The sequence below is a fragment of the Watersipora subatra genome, chromosome 3 (genome assembly GCF_963576615.1).
Source record: "Watersipora subatra chromosome 3, tzWatSuba1.1, whole genome shotgun sequence".
NCBI lineage: Eukaryota > Metazoa > Bryozoa > Gymnolaemata > Cheilostomatida > Watersiporidae > Watersipora > Watersipora subatra.
In genome coordinates, this window is record NC_088710.1 from 12,796,586 (window position 1) to 12,817,379 (window position 20,794).

At 35.1% G+C, this 20,794-nt stretch overlaps 1 protein-coding gene across 1 annotated transcript; it reads left to right on the top strand.

Moving 5' to 3' along the window:
• Positions 1-18,772: 18,772 nt before the first annotated feature.
• LOC137392080 (phospholipase A2 isozymes PA3A/PA3B/PA5-like) lies at positions 18,773-20,366 on the top strand. Its single transcript, XM_068078702.1, has 3 exons — positions 18,773-18,848; positions 19,123-19,306; positions 20,088-20,366. The coding sequence occupies exons 1-3, from the start codon at positions 18,779-18,781 to the stop codon at positions 20,290-20,292; spliced, it is 459 nt and encodes a 152-aa protein (XP_067934803.1). The 5' UTR covers positions 18,773-18,778; the 3' UTR covers positions 20,293-20,366.
• Positions 20,367-20,794: the final 428 nt, after the last annotated feature.

A 20,794-nucleotide genomic window follows, 5' to 3' on the forward strand; every position in this document is an offset into this window, starting at 1 on the left:
GTCGACTGTAACACTAAAAGCAGGGGTTGACTGTAACACTAGAAAGTGGGGATTGATTATAACACTAAAAAGGAGGGGTCGACTGTAATACTAAAAAGTGGTCAATGAGTGGTCAATGAAACTAACATTTGCAAACACTGAGTAAAAATTTGACATGTAATACACCCGCTACAAGCATATGCTAAGTTTATTCTCAAAATCAGACTTAGCTACAGAATCTAACTTATTGATGAAAGTAGATTGAGCCAAACTTTGTAGGTACAAATGCTTTATACTTCCTTGATTTGGGAAAACATCACTTGATCATTATCTTGTATGAAGTTGTTTTTTCCACGCTCTGGCAAAATTATAGGACATGATTACTCCATATGATACAAAATCAACCTGCTGTTACAAACATGATACTCATATAAAGTCTATTTAAGCTAGAACTATCACTAAATGCCATAAGAAAACTACAGACTATATTTTCTTGCTGTCAGATCACAACAGTACATAATAATAATTATATTGATAACATTTATAGGAATACTCGAGAGAGAGAGATAGCTGTTAGTCGAGCGTTGACGTCCTTCTCGTAAGCCTCCAAGTTGACGAATGACTCTCTAGCCCGATCTCCGTCCTCTCATGCGCATCCGGTTAATCTGACCAATCAAACACCTCTTACACCTCCCCTCCAAGTTCCTTCCGACGTGGAGTTGTCTTCTGTCAGAGGAGCACCCACACCTTAACTAAAATAAATTCACACGCGAACAGCAGTATCATGTGCATGTTTTTTTTTGTTTTTTTTTTACGGTGGCTAGATAAAGTTAATGGTGGAGCATGTTAGTCGTATATACAGTTCTATGAAAGGTGAGTAAGATATTGGATATTTTCTTTGTTAGCTATAACATATCATTAACGACATATATAACATATATAATGATATAACATATCATTAACGACATATATAACATATATAATGATATAACATATCATTAACGACAATTCACCCTTAAATGATTTGTAGGGTTGACCCGCTTTATCTCTTTAATCCAATCCTTCGATATTTTTCTCCTAGGATGAAGCCCATCTCTCAAAAAATAGTTTCTGAATGCATAAGAGTGATGTCTCCTAGTAAAAATTATCCTATGTAGGTATGGCATAGTCCAATTATTTTGCATGTTAAAGTTAACTATATACTGGTTTTCAATAACGACTAGGCTTCTGAGCAGTTCGGTGTTATTTTCATGCTTGATAGCAGAACTCCTGTTGTACCTATTGAAGCAAACCGGGTAAATTGTACAGAGCACTATGTTAATATTATTAGCCCGGAGTGCCCCTAACCATGGACGTAGTATTGATTTAGGTGTACCATACGGACGGTCAATAAGTATACATTCCCTTTCATGTGTCATCCTAGTGAATCTCACTGAACCTATGTGCAAGTATGTGAGCGAATCCCTGAAAGTATTTACATTATTAAATATGTGTTCAAGCAGATCTATCCAATTGGCTTCTGGTATGGAAATGGCTTTCCAAGAGGAGTCATTCAACTCCGCCACAATGGAATTGCCCAGCACCAGCGTCTTCATTCTTGGGGTAAATAATATCTAGAGTCAAATCTGTGGATATAGTGAATTTGCAACAACCGGTTTAATCTAGTAGGCCTTTTTAATTGCCTGCCATAGCGGCTCCTCTTAACAGGAGATTTAGGTGAGAGATTCTCAGGAGATTTCGATGGTCTAGTCTCACTGATCGGCTGCTCTATGGGTCTATGTAATCTTTGTTCAACTGGAGTCCCAGACGGGGAACTGGGAGTTTGGATTCCGCCAGGGGGCCCATCACCAGAAGTTTCAGGAAAACAAGGTTCTTGGCCCAGATGTGGGTTGACAGGCAAATCTTTAGGAAAGACATCTCCTATGTCCTCATGCCTAATAGTACTTTGTGAGTCACTGGAACTTGGGCGAGAAGTGTTGCCGAAAATCTTCCTAGGTGACCTCAATACTAATGCCCTGTTTCTGCGAATCAAATTTCCTGATGCTCCAATAGCTACAACTTCCCGACCTTTAGTCCCGATCACCGTAGACTGTTTCGGAGCTGTGCCTGGTTTTCGAATTACCACCGGCTGCTGTATCGCAAGAAGGTTTCTATCTCTTGCTGCATGTCTGCTATTATACCACATAGCTTGTTTTTGTCTCTGATTTCTTTCAACTTTTTTGAGTCTGTTGACATTTATTTTATGGTCTGATAGAATACCCATAGAGTTCATAGACCTGCTGTTTAACAATTGTGAGGGTGAGTAACCATTAGCCAGCGGAGTATCTCTATACATGCACAGGGCTGCCTTTCAGTCTATATTCTTATTCATTAGACCCTTCACTGTATGAACAGCTTCCTCGACCTCCCCATTGCTTCGAGGATTCTTTGTAGAACTGGTTATATGCTGCACATCCCATTTCCTGACCAGCTCTCGAAACTTTTCCGACATAAACTGAGGACTGTTGTCCGTCACTACTGTGTTTGGCACCCCCAGTGTACAAAACATGTCTTTCACCTTACCGTAAACTACGCGAGCTTCAGTTGAGTCATCCAACTCATATACTGTAATGAAGCGACTATAAGAGTCGATTGTGATAGGGTAAGACTTTTGCTGCATTTCAAAAAGGTCCATCGCCTATCTCCACCAAGGTCGCTCAGGAAAAAGGGTAAATATTAGTGGTTCCCTTGCTTTTTGATGGAATTTTTCGCATAACTCACACTTAGCCACCATTCCTCTGATCTCTCGGGTAATTCCAGGCCACCATACTATCTCTGATGCTCTCCTGATGCACTTAGATTCTCCTTGATGGCCCTTATGTACATCTCTTAGTATATTGTCTCTTTCCAATTCAGGAATGAAAACTCGGTTCATGAAGAACATGATGCCATCAACTTGTGCCAAGTAGTCTCTAAATGTGTACACGTTCTTTACCACACCGGGTATCTGCTTAATGTTTGTCCAACCCTCACTGGTGAATTTTAATAGGAATCTTCCCGCGTCATCTGCTATCAGAGCCGCTTTGATCCTAACCAGCCTGCCTGAAGCTATTGGTAATTCATCCAAATTCTCGTTAGCCCATGACTCTCCAGTCTCTATCATGGAATTTACCTCTAGCGACGGCGATCTAGATAATGCGTCGGCCAAGACGAGCTTACTCCCGGGCGTGTAAAAAACTTTATATGAAAACATCATCATCCTCAAGCGAAATCTTTGGACTCTAATTGCCAACTTCCCCAATTCTTTAGTACCTAAAATAGCTACGAGTGGCTTGTGATCTGTTTCTACCAAAATGTCTTTCTCCGAGATATAGTAGGAAAATTTATCGCAAGTCCAACAAATTGCCAGCGCCTCCTTCTCAATCTGAGCTTATTTTCTTTCCGTAGAAGACAAAGAACAAGAAGCGTATGCTACTGGTCGCCAGTCACCTTCAACATTTTGCATTAGTGCCGCACCCAAACCAAAAGAAGACGATTCTGCGCTAATCAGTGTGTCAGCTGTCAATGAATAAGGTGTGAGAATGGGAGTCTTTACCAGCAGTTCTTTTAAGTGTTTGAACTGCTCAATCTGTTCAGGACCCCATATTCATTCACAGTAATTCCCGAGAAGCCTACGTAGATGTCCTGTTGACTCCGCTAACCGAGGGGAGAACTTTCCTAAATAAATGACTATTCCAAAGAAACGTCGTAGCTTAGTGGAAGGAGTCGGGAATTCTAAAATGGGTCTAGTCTTTTCCAGATCTGCTCGAATTCTTCTACTGTCTATCAAATGACCTAAGAACTTAGTCTCCCGCACGCCAAACTCGCACTTAACTTTATTTAGTGTGATTCCAGCTGTTCTTAATCGAGCCAAAACATGATGGAGACATTCTTTGTGTTGCTTCTTGGTGGCTCCGTGCTCGAGTATGTCATCCATGTGACACACTACGCCCTTCAAGTCTACCAACACTTTTTACATTTCCCTCTGGAATATTTCCGGTGCGCTGCTAATGCCAAAGGGCAATCGCTTACAGAAGTATCTCCCAAAGGGAGTAATGAAGGTAGTAAGTTCTTGGGAAGCAGGCTGAAGCTTCAACTGCCAATACCCTGAATTAGCGTCTAACTTACTAAACAGCTTCGAAATTCCCAACTCACTTAACGTTTCTTCTGCTGTTGGCAAGGGATGATGCTCTTTTTTATAGACTTATTAAGATTTGTAAAGTCTATACACACTCGTAATTTCCCATTTTTTCTTGGGAACTACTATGCACGGTGCACACCATTGAGTAGGTTTTTCAGTACGCTCGATTACTCCAAGCTGTTCCATTCTATTGCGTTCGTTTTGCAGCATTTTCTCACAGCTGCTACTCTCCTAGGAACAGTTTGAATAAATGGTGTACAGTTATTTTCAGAGTTTTTTTCACCTGAGCATTCATTGTTCCCAAACCTTTAAACAATTTTGGGTAGCTTGCAAGCCAAAGTATATCTGTTTTTACACTATCAGTGAAATTAATAAGACCTAATTTAGAAATAGCTGGCTTTTCCAACAGCGGCGTCACCAAATTCTTAACAAAATAAACTGCTTCATGAACTTCCATCTCCGAAGAGGACAATGTTACCTCTGTTTGGCCTGTAACAACCAATCTATGGTTTCCAGCGCCTCTGAGGATTTTGTTAGAGTGATTGACATTTTCAACTAAATTGGTGATCCCACTTCTGACACCATATAGGAATACTCGAGAGAGAGATGCCAGTTAGTCGAGCGTTGACGTCCTTCTCGTAAGCCTCCAAGTTGACAAATGACTCTCTAGCCCAATCTCTGTCCTCTCATGCACATCCAGTTAATCTGACCAACCAGACACCTCTTACAACATTGACTGATGCATCACAATAAAATTCATGTGTGACAAGTACAACATAAAGCTAGTGATGAATGGAAAGCCCTATAAAAATAATATAAGTGGTTCATTTATAAGTAATTAAAATACATGTTATAATTAATATGAGAAATCAGTCACCCGTATGTACATGTAAACCTGGAACCCATGAGTTTCAAAAACTATTTTCAGACTTTATTTTTTTAAATTTATTAAACCCTTCAAAGAGGCTATTTAGAGAGTGAGCTCCAAAGCGGTGTAGCCAGTTTTTTGGCATGGCTCTGCATGCACGCCCTTTCTTTTTGTTGACATATATAAAAATTAAGCTACTAGTAGAGCTATTTCAGCTCAGACTATGTGTATTTAAGTTCGATAGCCTGATACACAGTGCAAGAGTCAATAGATCTATTGTATTGCCAGATACAATCTAGGTACTGGGTTTGAAACAGAAAGTGCTAGTTTTCTGGGAAGTTGTCCATCCTTACAGTATTTAATGAAAACATGGACAACACTCATGCTACAGTTTTCAGGCATTCAAGATTGTCTGTTTATTATTAATAGTATGTTGGCAGTTCCGCACGCTGCGAGAACTTATCGTGTGTAACAACTATAGGCACAATTATTCCATGCTGCTGCAAGATGATTCAGTGACTCAATTGATAGTAGTTAAGGCTAAGTTGGTAGCCTGGCTGCTAAGTTGAACATTCGAGTTTGATTCTCGTATAGGCCTAATGCAATTTTTTTCTTAATCTAAAAGGGTAGCTTTGAACAGAAAACCACAACTCTTATTATAATAAAAGTTACAAAAGAGGGTGTACTGGTACAGCTGGAGTAACTTGATATAGATTACTGGCACTGTAGAGCTTTATTATTGTAATCACTGATGACCATGAAGCTGAAAAATTTTGCACAATAAAAACAAAAGAAAACAAAATTTGATTTTAAAAATATATATCACATTGCAATACATGTGGACCTACATTTCAGCAAAGTTATGACGATAAATATCTTTCATTTACATAGAAAAATAAAAATATATCACACCTGTTTTCAGCAGTGTTTTTTAACTATCCAATAAAATTTTAGTATAAGTGTAGTACATTGTTTTGTAGTAAATGTCAATCTATATATTTTACTTGAATCTCATAGTTTGTTGCCGTTTGGTGTTTGTTCAGCTAAAATGATTCATATCTAGGAATGAAAAGTCCATCCGTACTAGAGAAGATTTGATCTCGGATCCTCCAGTTCACAAGGCAACAAGCTAACCCATTAGGCTACACAGGATGCAATGGATCTTTTGGGTGATATGAGTCATTATCTGGATTAAAATACGCATAGCGACTCTGCAATATGGCAACGACACTAAAGCTTGCTCTCACGGCTTTTATTAGTAAGTTTAGCAATACGAATATTAGCTTACTCAAATTAACCAATGGCAACTACATTACCTGCCCCTGTTTATAAGCTGTTTTTTAATACTTGTGCAACACCGGGCATTGGGCTAGTAATATAATAATCTGGAATAACATGCTATTCTGTTTAAACATACGTACATGTCATAATTGACGGCTGAAACTAGAAAAAAAGATACACAATTCATTGGTAAACTATTTATAATTAATACATGACTCAGTTTGTTTGGCTGTTTACATGGCTTAATATTTAAAGCTTAGACAAATACTAGATTATCCAAAGTGTGTTAGTATATAATTATACCTAAATGCTACAGTTAACCAACCTACAAGCCTGAAAACCCGGGTACAAGTGTTGTTGCAGAGGGCTACATATATACTGTATCAGGTAGCCCTTCTTGCCAGCCTGCAGCCAGGTTGAGTGCTCAACAGACACCCATACTATAATATAAAACCTACCGCAATACTGTCTCAATACACATGGTATCGAAAGCAGAGCCATAGATGTTTTTTGAGTAGACAGTAGTATAATACACCTATTGAACTAAACTTATCAAACCATCATTAGCTTCCAGATAAACTAGGCATTTGTTAATAATTTGTTGTTGTCTTCTCTCATTACATCGCCTTCATTCAAGAGAGCATAATACTTCTTTTGCACTGCATTAGATAATTGTTATCAGTTTCTTACATCAAACCAGGAAAAGATATGTTTTACTCAATACACAAACATGTTTTGCAGACTAAATGATTTTTAGCTGGCAATGTTATGATGAGATGATTCATTGTATATCTATTTTAGGAATGCTGATTCATGTTTCCTTCTTCTACTAAGAAGCTCTAAAATTCACAGATATTATTATTAATGCATACATTTTTCATTCAATTTCTCCATATGTAAAGATATATTTTTAAAACGCAATTCTAAGTGAGTACAATATTAAAATTCGACACCCGGATGATAACCATATGATAACTGTATGATAACAGTATGATAACCGTATGATAACAGTATGATAACCGTATGATAACAGTATGATAACCGTATGATAACCGTATGATAACAGTATGATAATTGTATGATAACCGTATGATAACAGTATGATAACCGTATGATAACCGTATGATAACTGTATGGTAACTGTATGATAACAGTATGATAATCGTATGATAACAGTGTGATAACCTTATGATAACAGTATGATAACCATATGATAACCGTGATTAGAATTTTACTGATATGTCAGAGTGTAGTAATATAAATTGCATTTTAAGACAAGTCATGAACAACCTGAATATTTTGATGATTGTCAGAGACAGCTAAAATAAGATATATTTCATACAATTATAGTTGTAACATTTTCTGACTTTTATGAATACAAAAACAAACTGGTTTAAAGCATGTCTCTAAATGCTGGTCAATATATCTACACGGCAGCGCAGCGACAGCGTTTCTAGTCAATGAAAGCTAAATAAGAGTAGAATATGGAATACTGCTGTACAGTAAACAGCAGCTCAGTTATGGTTGAATGACTTTGAGAAGAGTTGAAGGGTTGAGAAGGAGTTACAAAGCAGCAAATGAGGAAAACCTTCCTGAAGGAGGGGGTCGATGATGACTACATTACACCGGAATTGTCAGTTTAGCTAAGAGAAAGGGGCCAATAGTAACTAAACTCATTGCCTGCATATTCTATGATAAAATCACTGCATCCACAATATCTCCATGATGAAGACAGCTTGGAAATTATTTGTTCTAGTAGTCTGGCAGTCTTGGTGTGTTGATACAGCGCAGAGAATAAAAATGTGGACAACTACTCAAATATTCTGAAGGGTGGACAATAAGCCCAGGTGTAAGTAGAGGTGGAACGAGACACGAGACATCTCGAGTATCAAACTGTCTCGTTCCGGATTGATCTTGTTTCGACCTAACTATTGCCAAACTCGAGACAGAAAATAAAACTAAATCGCCTGCGCACGGCTGTTAAAACATGGTTGCAGAAAAAGGAAAATAAAGTTGCAGGAAACAAAGTAAGGCCTATTCATTAGATAGTAAAAATATACATGTACAAAGCGATATGTTTATAATAATTACTATCAATCAGGCTCAAAATTCTTAGAAATATATAACTCCGCTATTTTAGAGCAGTTTGTGTCACTTTTGTTTCCAAAAAATACAGCATATTGCTATTAAAATGTTGTAATTAAATCGTTTACACCAGGAGAACATTCAATTTAAAAAGAGGTTTATCAATTTTAAATATCAAGTGCGCTAGTCCTTGTGTAGTGAAATCATCACCAAATGCTCATTATTTTACTGTTTCGTGTCTCGAATTTTTACAAGACAGTGTCTCGAGTCTCATCTCGAACTTAAAAAACCTGTCTCATTCCACCTCTAGGCGTAGGAGTGTAAGTCTGCCAAGCTGAATGTCACTTGTTCAAATCTTGTACGATGCACTCTTTTTCCTAACCTCTGTCACTTCGAACAGACAGGGGGAGGTAATACCCTGGTAGTCCAGTGTGCCGTGAAAGATCGTCAGGTGTAATACCTATACATACAATTACTCTGGAAGGCCGAGAAATGGTAATTGGTGCAGTTGTTGGGTGAAAGTCATGGGTTAAAATCTATGATCAAGCAATCCTTTTTTAACTTCTTCGGGCGGACAGATAGATGAACATGACTTCTATTGTAGTAAAGATTGTAACAGTAGCTTTTTGCTTTCTGTTTTATTATTACTACTAGCTGTACCACCCGGCATTGCTCAAGTAATAAAAAGGTCTTTGGACAGAAAATTGATTTGTTTTTATCATATAACAACATTTGCCATTCTTACTTTCAAACTACATATCATGAGAAAAGTGTTTTGTGTCGTCGAAATACATCAAGAGAAAAATAAAAACAACTGTAAAGGTTTTAAAATTTTGTCAAACAACTATAACTTTCAAGCTATTAGCCTGGCAGTTAATAAGGCTAGGCTTTTAATGACTACCCCATGACGTTACGTCAGCATTGTCCAGTTCCACTGTTCTAATAATAGCTATAGCCGGAATGACAGACAGATGAACTTTGAGAAATAAATATATAGATTACATGTGACACAATGGACACGTTCTATATTATTTTAACCACGAAGAATTGTTGGCCCTTGTGTATGTGCTGTATTTTGGGTTACGAGTTGTATAATTGACAATATCAACTTCCAGCCCAAACTAGTTTATTCTTTGTCTAACTGCAATTCTCTTTAATGATGAGCTTACACAAAATTTCAGTAGATTTGATCAGAAAGTATCGGTATTTTTCTATCATCTGCTGTTGATTTTAATATTTGAGATGATCTGACTGCCAAGATGCCTCAAGATAAAAATCAACAAAACTTGACATCGGTTAAAATGTGGATACCTTAATAATAACCTAGAACTGTGTAAAATGCTTTTGCTGTGACCAAACTGTGCAGTTTATATCAGGTGGATTTTACTAAAATAAGAAAATTAAGTCAATGTAGCTAACAAAATTAAATATAATGCATTAACCATTTACGTAATTTCTTAAAATGTTATATCAAAATTCTAAATGTAAAAGATTACCCAATATTGTACGCACAGAAGGCCATTTAAATTTATGTTATATTAATTTGATGGATGCTCTTTATTTTATTACCAAAACTTTATGCTACAATGATAGTTCAGATGTTACTAGCTATGAGTACTGGGGCAGTAGTGTGCGCTGAGAGAGACGATCACCGGTAATAATGTGTACAATTATTCTGCCATGCAGAAAGGTGATCAAGTGGTGCAGATGGTAGAGATCATGACTGTCAGGTTGAATATATCAGTTAGATTCCCATATAGTGCAAGTTTTATCTAATTCTCTTCGCGTGACTTCAGACAAAAATTGAACACGGCTCTTATTATAGCAAAAACAATCTTTTTGCAAAAAACAATGACCCATCCTGCGCAAATGGCCATGCCATCTTAGGCCTTTTTTTCTCAGAATGTCTGCCAAGGATGGGAAACCAGCCTGCTTTAGGATTTCAGTGTCCTTGACCTTATCTTTCTACGTGAAATTCATTATGCTGAATAGCTGTATCATCATAACTGCGTGCAGTCTCTATCCTTGCATTTGGTACACTGTCTATGTCTTAGCTACATATAATGGAGCTGTTAGGATTGCGTGCTGGTTCAAAACAATCAGTTAGTTTTTGTTACTAATAAGCAAATCTAGCTTTTGGGTATATTAGTAACAAACTTTACGAACAATATAAGTAGAACCCCTTGAAGACTTTATAAAGACCTGATTATGTGAACAGGCTGTCTCGGTATTCACATGAGTATACCAGGAAAGTCTGTACCTTAGCAGAGTAAACAAATACCAAGGTTATTGCAACAGAAGAGGAAGTTATATTTATAGTAAAAGTCAGCACTGGGCCCAAAACAAGTAGGAGGAACTATTAGGTAACCTGATGTGATGTCATGTTAATATTTCCTGCTACTTAGTGACTATAAAAGAGTCTCTTATCAGCTGCAGGAGTATCAGTTCTCACCAGGCAACCAACAATGACACCTGCTTTGAGTTTCAACATTCTGTTGCTTTCAGGAGCTGTGCTGCTTTTATTTCCACCTGCCCTCGCAAGAAGCACCAAGCAGTACAACAGAGTTTTACAAAGCTCATTTGCTCGACATGGACAAGTGGAAGTAAATAATACTGTAAATAACACAGCAATAATCGAGTTGGCACCAGACACTACAGGGAGGCACGAAATCTCAGCAAAGATGCTCAAAAACCAGAAGACAAGATCTAAGAGAGGCTTTGATGATATTACATACCCAGGTACCTAATCATTAACTTAAATGTATTATACAGTTTTGTACACACATGATTTTGTATGATTATTATTTAGACATACAAAGGGCTCGGCAGCAAGCGGCCTATGTTCATATCTAATCGTGTCAGTTTGCATATGCATATACATATGCATAGGTCTTTACTTCTAATCCTGTGTTTGTATATACATCTATGTACATATACATATGTGCATATACATAGGCCCTATGCATATACATATGTACATATATTAATATATAAACATATGTGTAGATATGCATACACATAATGTACATATAAATGTATACATATGCCTACATGTACATATATGTATGTACATGTATGTATTATATCACGCGAGTAAAACAGTAAGTGAAAATTTTGATTCTTTAAGATATTTCACTAAGAACTTTTCTTGCAGCATATCAGTAAAATTCATTCATACTGAGATGCAAATTGAAATTAAACTAACAGCCCACTTGCTAAATGAAAAATTTGTAGCAGATAACATTAAAATGGGTTTGAATAATATTTTGTGTAACTTAGACTAATTGATAAGTTTTGGCTACAGTCTCTAGTTATAAAATGTATGAATACAGTTGTAACATATTAAAAATATCAACTAGTACTTGCAAAACATGAAATTACAAAAAAATGAGAAACACGTTTGTCATTATATATAAACCTCAGCGTTTGTATGTTGGTCGGCCATTCGTGTGTCCAGTTATAGCGATTAAGTTTTAGGAACAAAAAATCTGCTTTAAAATAGATTTGAACTCAGATCCTCCAAGTCTGCTGCAGGCATTCTATCCATTAGACCAAGCAGATACGTTGCTACAAAATGGAATAATTGTGGTCATAATCAATACATCGGTTAAAGCACATACATTTGAAGACACGTAGCGTGTAATGTCACGCATAACAATATTAAGCTGGTTTCATGGTTCTTATTATAGTAAAAATTTAAACAAGCTAAAGTTTTTAGCTAAGTTACTCAAAATAGCCAATTTGCTAATTTTTCCATTGACTAATTAGTCAACTCAACCAATGGCAACTACATTACCTGTCATTGTTTATAAGCTATTTGTATTACACGTGCAACGCCTGGCATTCAGTTAGTAAATGCACAAAAGCAGATTGATTGTTTAAAATATATTCTAGTTTTTACTAAATAATTTTAAACACTTCAGGTACTAATTGGTGTGGGTTAGGCAACTCCGCTCAGGACATTGATGACCTTGGTGAATACGAGTATACAGACAGTTGCTGTAGAACCCATGATCATTGTCCTTATGTAATACCAGCTCTATCAACAGAGTATTACTACTTCAATCACAGATTTGTGACAGTCAGCCACTGTGACTGTGACACCCAGTAAGTATTTATAGCAGAAGGTCACATGATAGTTCCTGAAACACAAGACATTCCGTTTCTATTAAGGTGACACGTTTGGTGTAATTAAATCCTTTGAATGAAATCATTGTTATGTTTGCTAAGATAGCGTTTTTGGAAAACAATCAGCTAGAGCTTTTATCTCATAAAGTTTTTAAGGTCAACAATTTATAGCTCATAAACTATGTGAAAGTTTAAATACACGATTTATAGAAGAGAGGTAAATTATATTTCCTAAAATAGGAAACGCTCACAAGTTTACAAAGATGTTTATACATGAAGTGATAAATCTGATATCAACACTGTTTAGTCTAGAACTATTGCTTAAAGAGTCTGTTCTCCTTAACTCCTTGTGTAATAAAACCAACTGCTTTCAAACGACCTTCACCTTACATGATATTTTTAAGCCTTTAAAGTTGACAGTCTTGAAAGTTTAACTACAGCTTTTGAAGCTTTTAACTGTTTATGTCCCTTAGACAGCGTCAGCACTAGTTGCAACATATATAGCAAAATCAACTCAATTTCAATGTTTTAAACTAGATAGCTTCATGTAGAGAATGCGATTTGTTATATTTGTAGCAAGAATTATTGAGAAGAAAACTTTACAATACAAAATCAAATTATCGATAAATAATACTTTAAATTTTAGATTGAAGTTTTGTTTACGTGAAGCATTTCCACATTGGACTTCGTACTCAGTATTACTAAACCTCTATATTAAAACTAATTTGTTGTCATTTTAAATTATAGATTCAAGTCTTGTCTAAGTGAAGCATCTACGGATTATGGAGAAGGTCTAGCAAACTTTATTGGCAGCATCTACTTCAATGTCATGGGTATCGACTGCTTTACGTTTAAAGAGGAGGAAGTTTGTACCGAAGAATCATTTTGGGGTCGCTGCCTAAAAAAGGAAATAGTCAAGAAAGCAGTCATTGAAGAATCTACTAGCTATGAATTTTGAAAGACTGTATACTATGTACATATTTAAATAAACGTGTTTACATGACACTTGACTGTAGTTATAGTTTATAGTTTATCAGAATATCATTAAGGGTTCTGTAGAAAGTGGAACAAGTGTAAATTAGGATTGATTTTAATCTTGTTTAGTAGCAATGTTGAAGGCAATCGGTGAAAGTTCAAAACCTGAATTTCAAATGTAATACATTGGCTGTATATATACATAATTTATTTTGTCAGAATGTGTATTTCGTTGCTTCCACTACATATAACTACAATTATCTTATAATTATCAATTATATTTAACATATATATATGTGTAATTGGTTATATTATACATGTAGCTTTAAATAGTTTCAAAGACAATAATAATATGTTTTCTAAAGATTTTTTTGTTCTGTTATGCTATCACAATTGATTTGTTGACTGCTTCCATTCCATATTGTTGTGATATGACAACTCCATAAAATGTTATAATAGTCTTGAGTTCTGACATGTCTTTTAGAATAAAGTTTTTTTGAAAATAAATGTATAACTTATTAGTGTTTTCAATGTTAAAGTCTCAATTCATACAAGCGTACAAACTATCCTATATTCAGCATAAAAATATTGAAAAATTTTACAGAAAGAATGACAATAAGAAATAAAGAGAGCTGTACATTCTTTCCAACAGTAGCTGTAGTCACACTTAAACTTTCCATTACAAAATTGTTAAACTCAGTCAAGCCTTTTATAGAATACTGATAATTTGTGCAAAAGTTGAGTGCTATAAACCTGCACATAATTATTATTATAGAGAGTATTTTACAAGTCATGAATATGATTATAAAATGCGGTTAGCATGCATGTAAGATATATATTGTAATACTATGTATTTTATAGCTATAGAAAATAAGAACTGCTATTAATAATCTATTTGTATAGTTTATATAATTATCACATTTAGAATTATTATTATGTTTTGTAACAGCATTTGGATTTTTCTCATTTATTTTTATATTTATAACAGAGTATTTATTGTATAAACAATAAATAGAATCGAGCTATTTTCTTTGTCAGTCATACCATCAAATAAGGAACTAGATCATCAATTTGTTACTCAAATGTGATGACTCAATGTGCTAACTCAGAACATGGTTCCCGTTGGGAGCCTGCAGTAAGAATATAGCACTTGTGTGGAATAAAAGACTTTGCTTACCTCAGGAACAACAACCAACAATTAGCATGATATTGACATGGGATTACCTATTAGTTTCATTTAATAATTATTATAGATAACAAAGTACATGTATAATAGAGATAGGAAAAGATGCGATATATCATACACAAATTTATTAGTAATAGATTTATTTGTTTACTTGGAAAACCAAAAATAGATTACAAGGCTAGCCTGAGTTCTTGGACAAATGAAAATAAAAGAAACTTAGCGAATACTAGATGAGTACACAAATACCAGAAAATAGAACTGATGGCGTGGCTGTTATATAAATCCGTTGTGTTTTTATATAATTTCCTGCTTGTTTATTTCCAGGTTTTAAGAAATATAGTGAGTGATAAATGAGTGATCATGACAAGTGACTTTTGCATTTCACTAGACCTTAAATTAATAGAGTTGGAGCAACTGCTTCTGGCACGCCATCGTAATCAGGTTACAAATCGGCGTCTCAAAAACCTCAGTACACTCAATCATATAAGAGATGACAACTCTGTTAAAACCTGGTGGAACAAGATCACATAATGATTGTCCTTTACTCTTCCCTGGCAGCCAAAACTTGGCGACTGTGATTAGTGATTCCTGCTTAGTTGGACACACATCTCTTTACATGGCCAACATTTTACACCATCAGTCTTCCTTTACTATGCTGGTCCTAGTCAAGGTCAAGGTCTAATTAAAACTTCTTTTATGAGACTATCTGGCTTTGCTTTGTTTGGCTCAGTTGACTCTACAATCCATCACAGTTTCTATAAAGACTTTACTGAGACAGATTTCGGCAGCGGGTCGGCAGCGGGTCTATAAATCGAGCTTCCAGCGGGTACATTTCACTTTCTAATTCTTAAGCATCTTGCTCTATTATGTCTGACAATCTGTTTACTTTCTTTCTAAGGAAACCAACAAAGTGAAGACAGAGTTCAAAATGAATTGTCATCATCTCGCCACAGGAGTTGTCTCCTTTTTACTTTCGGATTTATTTTCTACTGTTTATCCATTCATTTTTTGTGTATTAACCCAGCAATGTGAGAAATATACATGGTAATAATGCTGATAGAAAGGTTTTCATTCACAAAGGTACATTATTCACAAAAAACTAAATTAAAATGAAAAGTATAAAAACATAATTAGACAATTATGTAAAACTAGAGCCCAAGAGAGGTTCAACAGTTTCAAAGTTATGTAGACTTAATTTCCTAAAATTCAGATCACTTTTATAAAGATTTTTATATTGTTTATTAAATTATTGATTTAATAAATACATTAATAAATAAATTACAAACAAGGAATACCTAAAGAACTGGTAAAAACAATATTGTATATAAGGACTGATTCTACAAACAGTCCTTAAACATGTTCACACAAGTAACTTAGACTTTGTTTAACATCCTTGACACACCTGCTAGACATGGAAAACTTAGTATACTTTGTAGGGGGACGGTCTCTTAGCCCTTCCAACTGAGCTAACTGTTTGTTTAAGCTACCACTGTATAAAGAAGCCTCTGAATAAGATAACTATTTACTAAAAAGAAGCTATTTATTCTGTTCAATAATCAAACAACATGTTTTTCTGAGTGAATCACTGTTCTACTGCAATGTTACCCAAATATACTTTCTTATATGGCTATCTTAGGGAGTGCTGACTCATGATCAACACCTTCTAGCAGTACTTTCTTTCAGGCCACCTGGTACTTGTTTTCCGAAAACCTGAAACTAAATATACTAGAATTATTTATTTTTGTACAGCATTTGTCTTTTTATTTTTTTAAAAAGACAACTCCAAATAAATACTAATTTAAAATTATAAATATTCATTAATCTATTGAAGTTTGTATTTATTATTCTAATAATTAATATCTACTCATGTAGAAATGTCTGACAGTATGAAATACAATCCAAGGGGAGTAATTAGAGGTGGGGCAGTGACATCAGCGAAATCTACACATTCTGTGAAACTCAAGAAGAAACAGACAGCTTTGTTTAATCAGAAGTTACTTCCTCATGGTAATATTTGAACTTATTTGTTACCTGTACACACAATCAATAACATGAGTCAATGAAAAATGTAAAGTACCGATATTACAGTTATGTAGTTGACTAGAGTTATGTTCAAAATTTCCTGATATTTGTCACAAAAATAAATCCTTTCAAAGAAATATTTATTTCTGCATTGTTATCATACCTCACTGTTGAAAGAGTGTGGCTAAGGAATTCAAGTCTAATCTGATGCCTGTCTATATAAGCAATATTATATTGCTATTACAATAGTTTGAAAGTCAACGAAGTTTAATATTGCCCTAATTTTTTCCTTTGTTTTTTATCAAATTTTATCGAATATAACAAAAGTAAGCAAATTCTCTCATTTTAGTTGCGTTAGAAATGCTGGGTCAGTTCTTGAAATAAAATTTGAATGTGGCTTACTTTGCAACTTGTCCGCCATTCATATAATATTCAACTATAATTTCTAATACAATCAACTGTTTTAGAAATACAAGAACAGTAGAATTGTATCATACTTTTTATACAGGTATGTGTAAAGTATTGTGTCAGCAACAGAAAAATAACTAGTCAGCGGTGTTTGATCGCATCATCACATAAACAATAGACCAGGGGAGGCAAGTCTGAAAATCATTATTAGCATACTTTATAATGCTAATAGTGATTTTAGGAGAATTAGCAACGTATAAATAATTTAACAAATTTGACGATTTAAAGTTTAACGCTTAACAATTAAACGGATTAAATAAAATTCTTGATTTATCAATTGGATCCTTGCTGCTCACAACTCGATGATTCAAAATAAATAATCAAGTAGTTGTCTCCTCACTCATTTGTTATCTTATTTACAAAGACAATAAATTCCCAGATATTGTTACAGAGTCTTATTATAAACCTGACTATCTATTGAAACTCTTAAAAAGGTATATCAATCCGTATGTTTTACTCTTTCTATCATCGTCACTGTTCATGAAATGCATTTAGTTTTGCAATTATTATCAACATTTACTTTTATGTTATTAGCGATGTGTTATATGCTGCAGGCTGTACTTAAATAATAAGCAGCTACTATCGGTATGACAAATCGTGGCAGCCACCCTGGACTGCACCTTAGCAACAACCTGATGACAGCTGTCAAGTTGTTGCAGTTTTCCTAGATTTAGCATGATACAAAATTCATCTATTTATAATCCACCCTGACAAGGTATTCATGAGGTCAATCTACAAGTTTGCACACCAAGCTGCAGTATATATTAGTAGAGAACTTTACTGAAAATATAAGTAAAACCACTTGAAGACTTTATAAAGACCTGATTCTGTGAACAGGCTGTCTCTGTATTTACACGAGCACACCAGGAAAGTCTGTACCTTAGCAGAGTAAACAAATACCAAGGTTATTGCAACAGAAGAGGAAGTTATACTATTCATAGTAAAAGGCAGCACTGGTCTCAAAACAAGTAGGAGGAACTATTAGGTAACCTGATGTGATGTCATGTTAACATTTCCTGTTAATTAGTGATTATAAAAGAGTCTCTTGTCAACTGCAGAAGTATCAGTTCTCACCAGGCAACCAACAATGACATCTGCTCTGAGTTTCAACATTCTACTGCTGACAGGAGCTGAGCTGCTTTTATTTCCACACGCTCTCGCAAGAGGTAACAAGCAGTACAACAGAGTTTTACAGAGCTGGTTCGCTCGACATCGACTAGCTGAAGGAAACTATGAATATATTCGAGGAGATCAGGGAGTTGTGACACTCTTACGAGTTGTCAATGACACGAAACACTTTCTCAGTTTACTTGAGATGACCAATGGCTCAACCATCATTCAACTAGTACTAACTCAGGAAAGCCACCTCAGTGACTGTGACATTTCTACCTCAAGACAACAGATTCATAGACTTCTCAAACGTGTGACCTCTAAATACTATCAAGTATCATTTGTGTCTGTGAGTGATATGGAAAGTGACTTTAAACAAGAACATCGCTCAATCATAAATAAAAACTTCACAAGTTGGATAAATGAGTGTTATCAACTAGATACCAAGGAGATCGGACTCATCGTGAACAACACAGCAGTGATTGAGTCGACACCAGACGCTGCCGTGATACGCAACATGCCAGCCAAGCAGCTTGAAAATCAGAAGACAAGATCTAAAAGGGGATTCAATGATATTACATATCCAGGCATGTTTATTGAGTATAATTGTATATAATATTGTTGATATTTAATTACATATATAGAACTGTTAGTGAAAGGAGTTATGACCCTCGACATACCCTAATAATTTTATGTATAGGTATGAGCAAACTATTTGTTTAGTACCCGTTATATTAGTAGTTGTTAAACAGTAACTGACAACAAAGCTAAAAAGATTAATGTAAACAGTTTGTTATTAGACTTGTTGTTTCTACACTATATTATTTCTAATTTCTACTCTGTATTTCTCAAACACTTCAGGTACTAATTGGTGTGGGTTAGGCAACTCCTCTCAGGGCATCGATGACCTTGGTGAATACGAGTATACAGATAGTTGCTGTAGAACCCATGATCATTGTCCTTATGTAATACCAGCTCTATCAACAGAGTATTACTACTTCAATCACAGATTCGTGACAGTCAGCCACTGCGACTGTGACACCCAGTAAGTATTTATTTTTATTTCCTCGAGCATGAGACACCCTCAAGTCTATCGGTAAGCGGATATACTTGGTTCTTTATCCTCCACATTCTCAGGGCCATAATTAATCCTATGTGCTTGCTTTTCTATGTTTGTTCCCTGAGTAAATATACTGCTTGATTAGCCTTTGGCTCTCATAGTCTGCAGAGTTGAGAAGCTAAAACACTCAATAAAACAAAAAATTGTTTTAAAGATTTTGCAATTCATGAGTCGGATCAGTCACAAAAATACATGTAGAGAATATAATATTAATTTTAGTTTACATATTTATTATAATCTAGCTCCAAGATATGTCACTAAGGATCTACTTTTGTTGTAAAAAGAGCTTTCTTACTAATTGCAAATCTACATCCAGCGAATGATCTTTCCAAATCTTTGCTACTCTGCTAGATGTTTATTCAACTTTGGTTTTAAAATTTTTTATGGTTTGTGTCCTCTAACAATAGATTCTTTAACAATGTTCTACCTAATATCTGTTTTCTTAACAGAAAAAAGTATTTTAGTATCATTGGTGGACTAACTGTTGCCCTTTTTATGATTCTTGTATAGCGTAATTTGGAAAACATTTTTGGTTTGAAAGCAAATTGTTGTCGATAAAGTAATATATATGTAATGCTTAATTTCTTTGTTTTAAACCATTATTTTAAAAGATATGCGACTATCACTATGACATCACATTGGACTTTGTACTCGGTGTTTCTAAACCTCTAAATAAAAACCAATTTGTTGTCATTTTAAATTATAGATTCAAGTCTTGTCTAAGTGAAGCATCTACGGATTATGGAGAAGGTCTAGCAAACTTTATTGGCAGCATCTACTTCAATGTCATGGGTATCGACTGCTTTACGTTTAAAGAGGAGCAAGTTTGTACTGAAGAATCATTTTGGGGTCGCTGCCTAAAAAAGGAGACAGTCACAAAGGCGGTAATTGAAGAATCTCTCAGCTATTAATATTGACTACCTCCCAGTCATATATAATACAAACAGATTATATACGTACATTATTTAAAGTCTTTATAGTTACACACTCGACCTTGTTGAACAACAGAAACAAGCAGTTGTATTTTTATATCATGCGAGAGTAAGATACAATCAACTGAATATACATGTATACCAGTTGCAATTGTGACTATTGACCATGAATGTAGATAAATTTTCTTATCATGTACAGCAATTCGATTTTATGTTTTTAATGTACTATATTACATTTTTTGTATTTATGTTACATGCACGACTCACAATACAATGATTCCAAATGAATTACCTAGTAATTGTCTCCTCTTATAACAAGATATTCACCAGCTTTAATCCCTTTAGAGACACCAAAAAATCCATATTAAGTATAATTATAGACATTGCGGTCGCAAGTTAGGTACCAAGTAGGAGTTGAAACAACATCTTCTGGCACACCACCAGAACCGCGCAATCGAGTGCAGTCTGCTATACCTGGGTA

Excerpts from the sequence above, each read along its gene's own strand:
- LOC137392080 (XM_068078702.1), top strand. The coding sequence starts at position 18,779 with ATGCCAGCCAAGCAGCTTGAAAATCAGAAGACAAGATCTAAAAGGGGA. Across the intron at positions 18,849-19,122 it reads CAATGATATTACATATCCAG|GTACTAATTGGTGTGGGTTA; the intron begins GCATGTTTATTG and ends CAAACACTTCAG. Across the intron at positions 19,307-20,087 it reads CACTGCGACTGTGACACCCA|ATTCAAGTCTTGTCTAAGTG; the intron begins GTAAGTATTTAT and ends TTTAAATTATAG.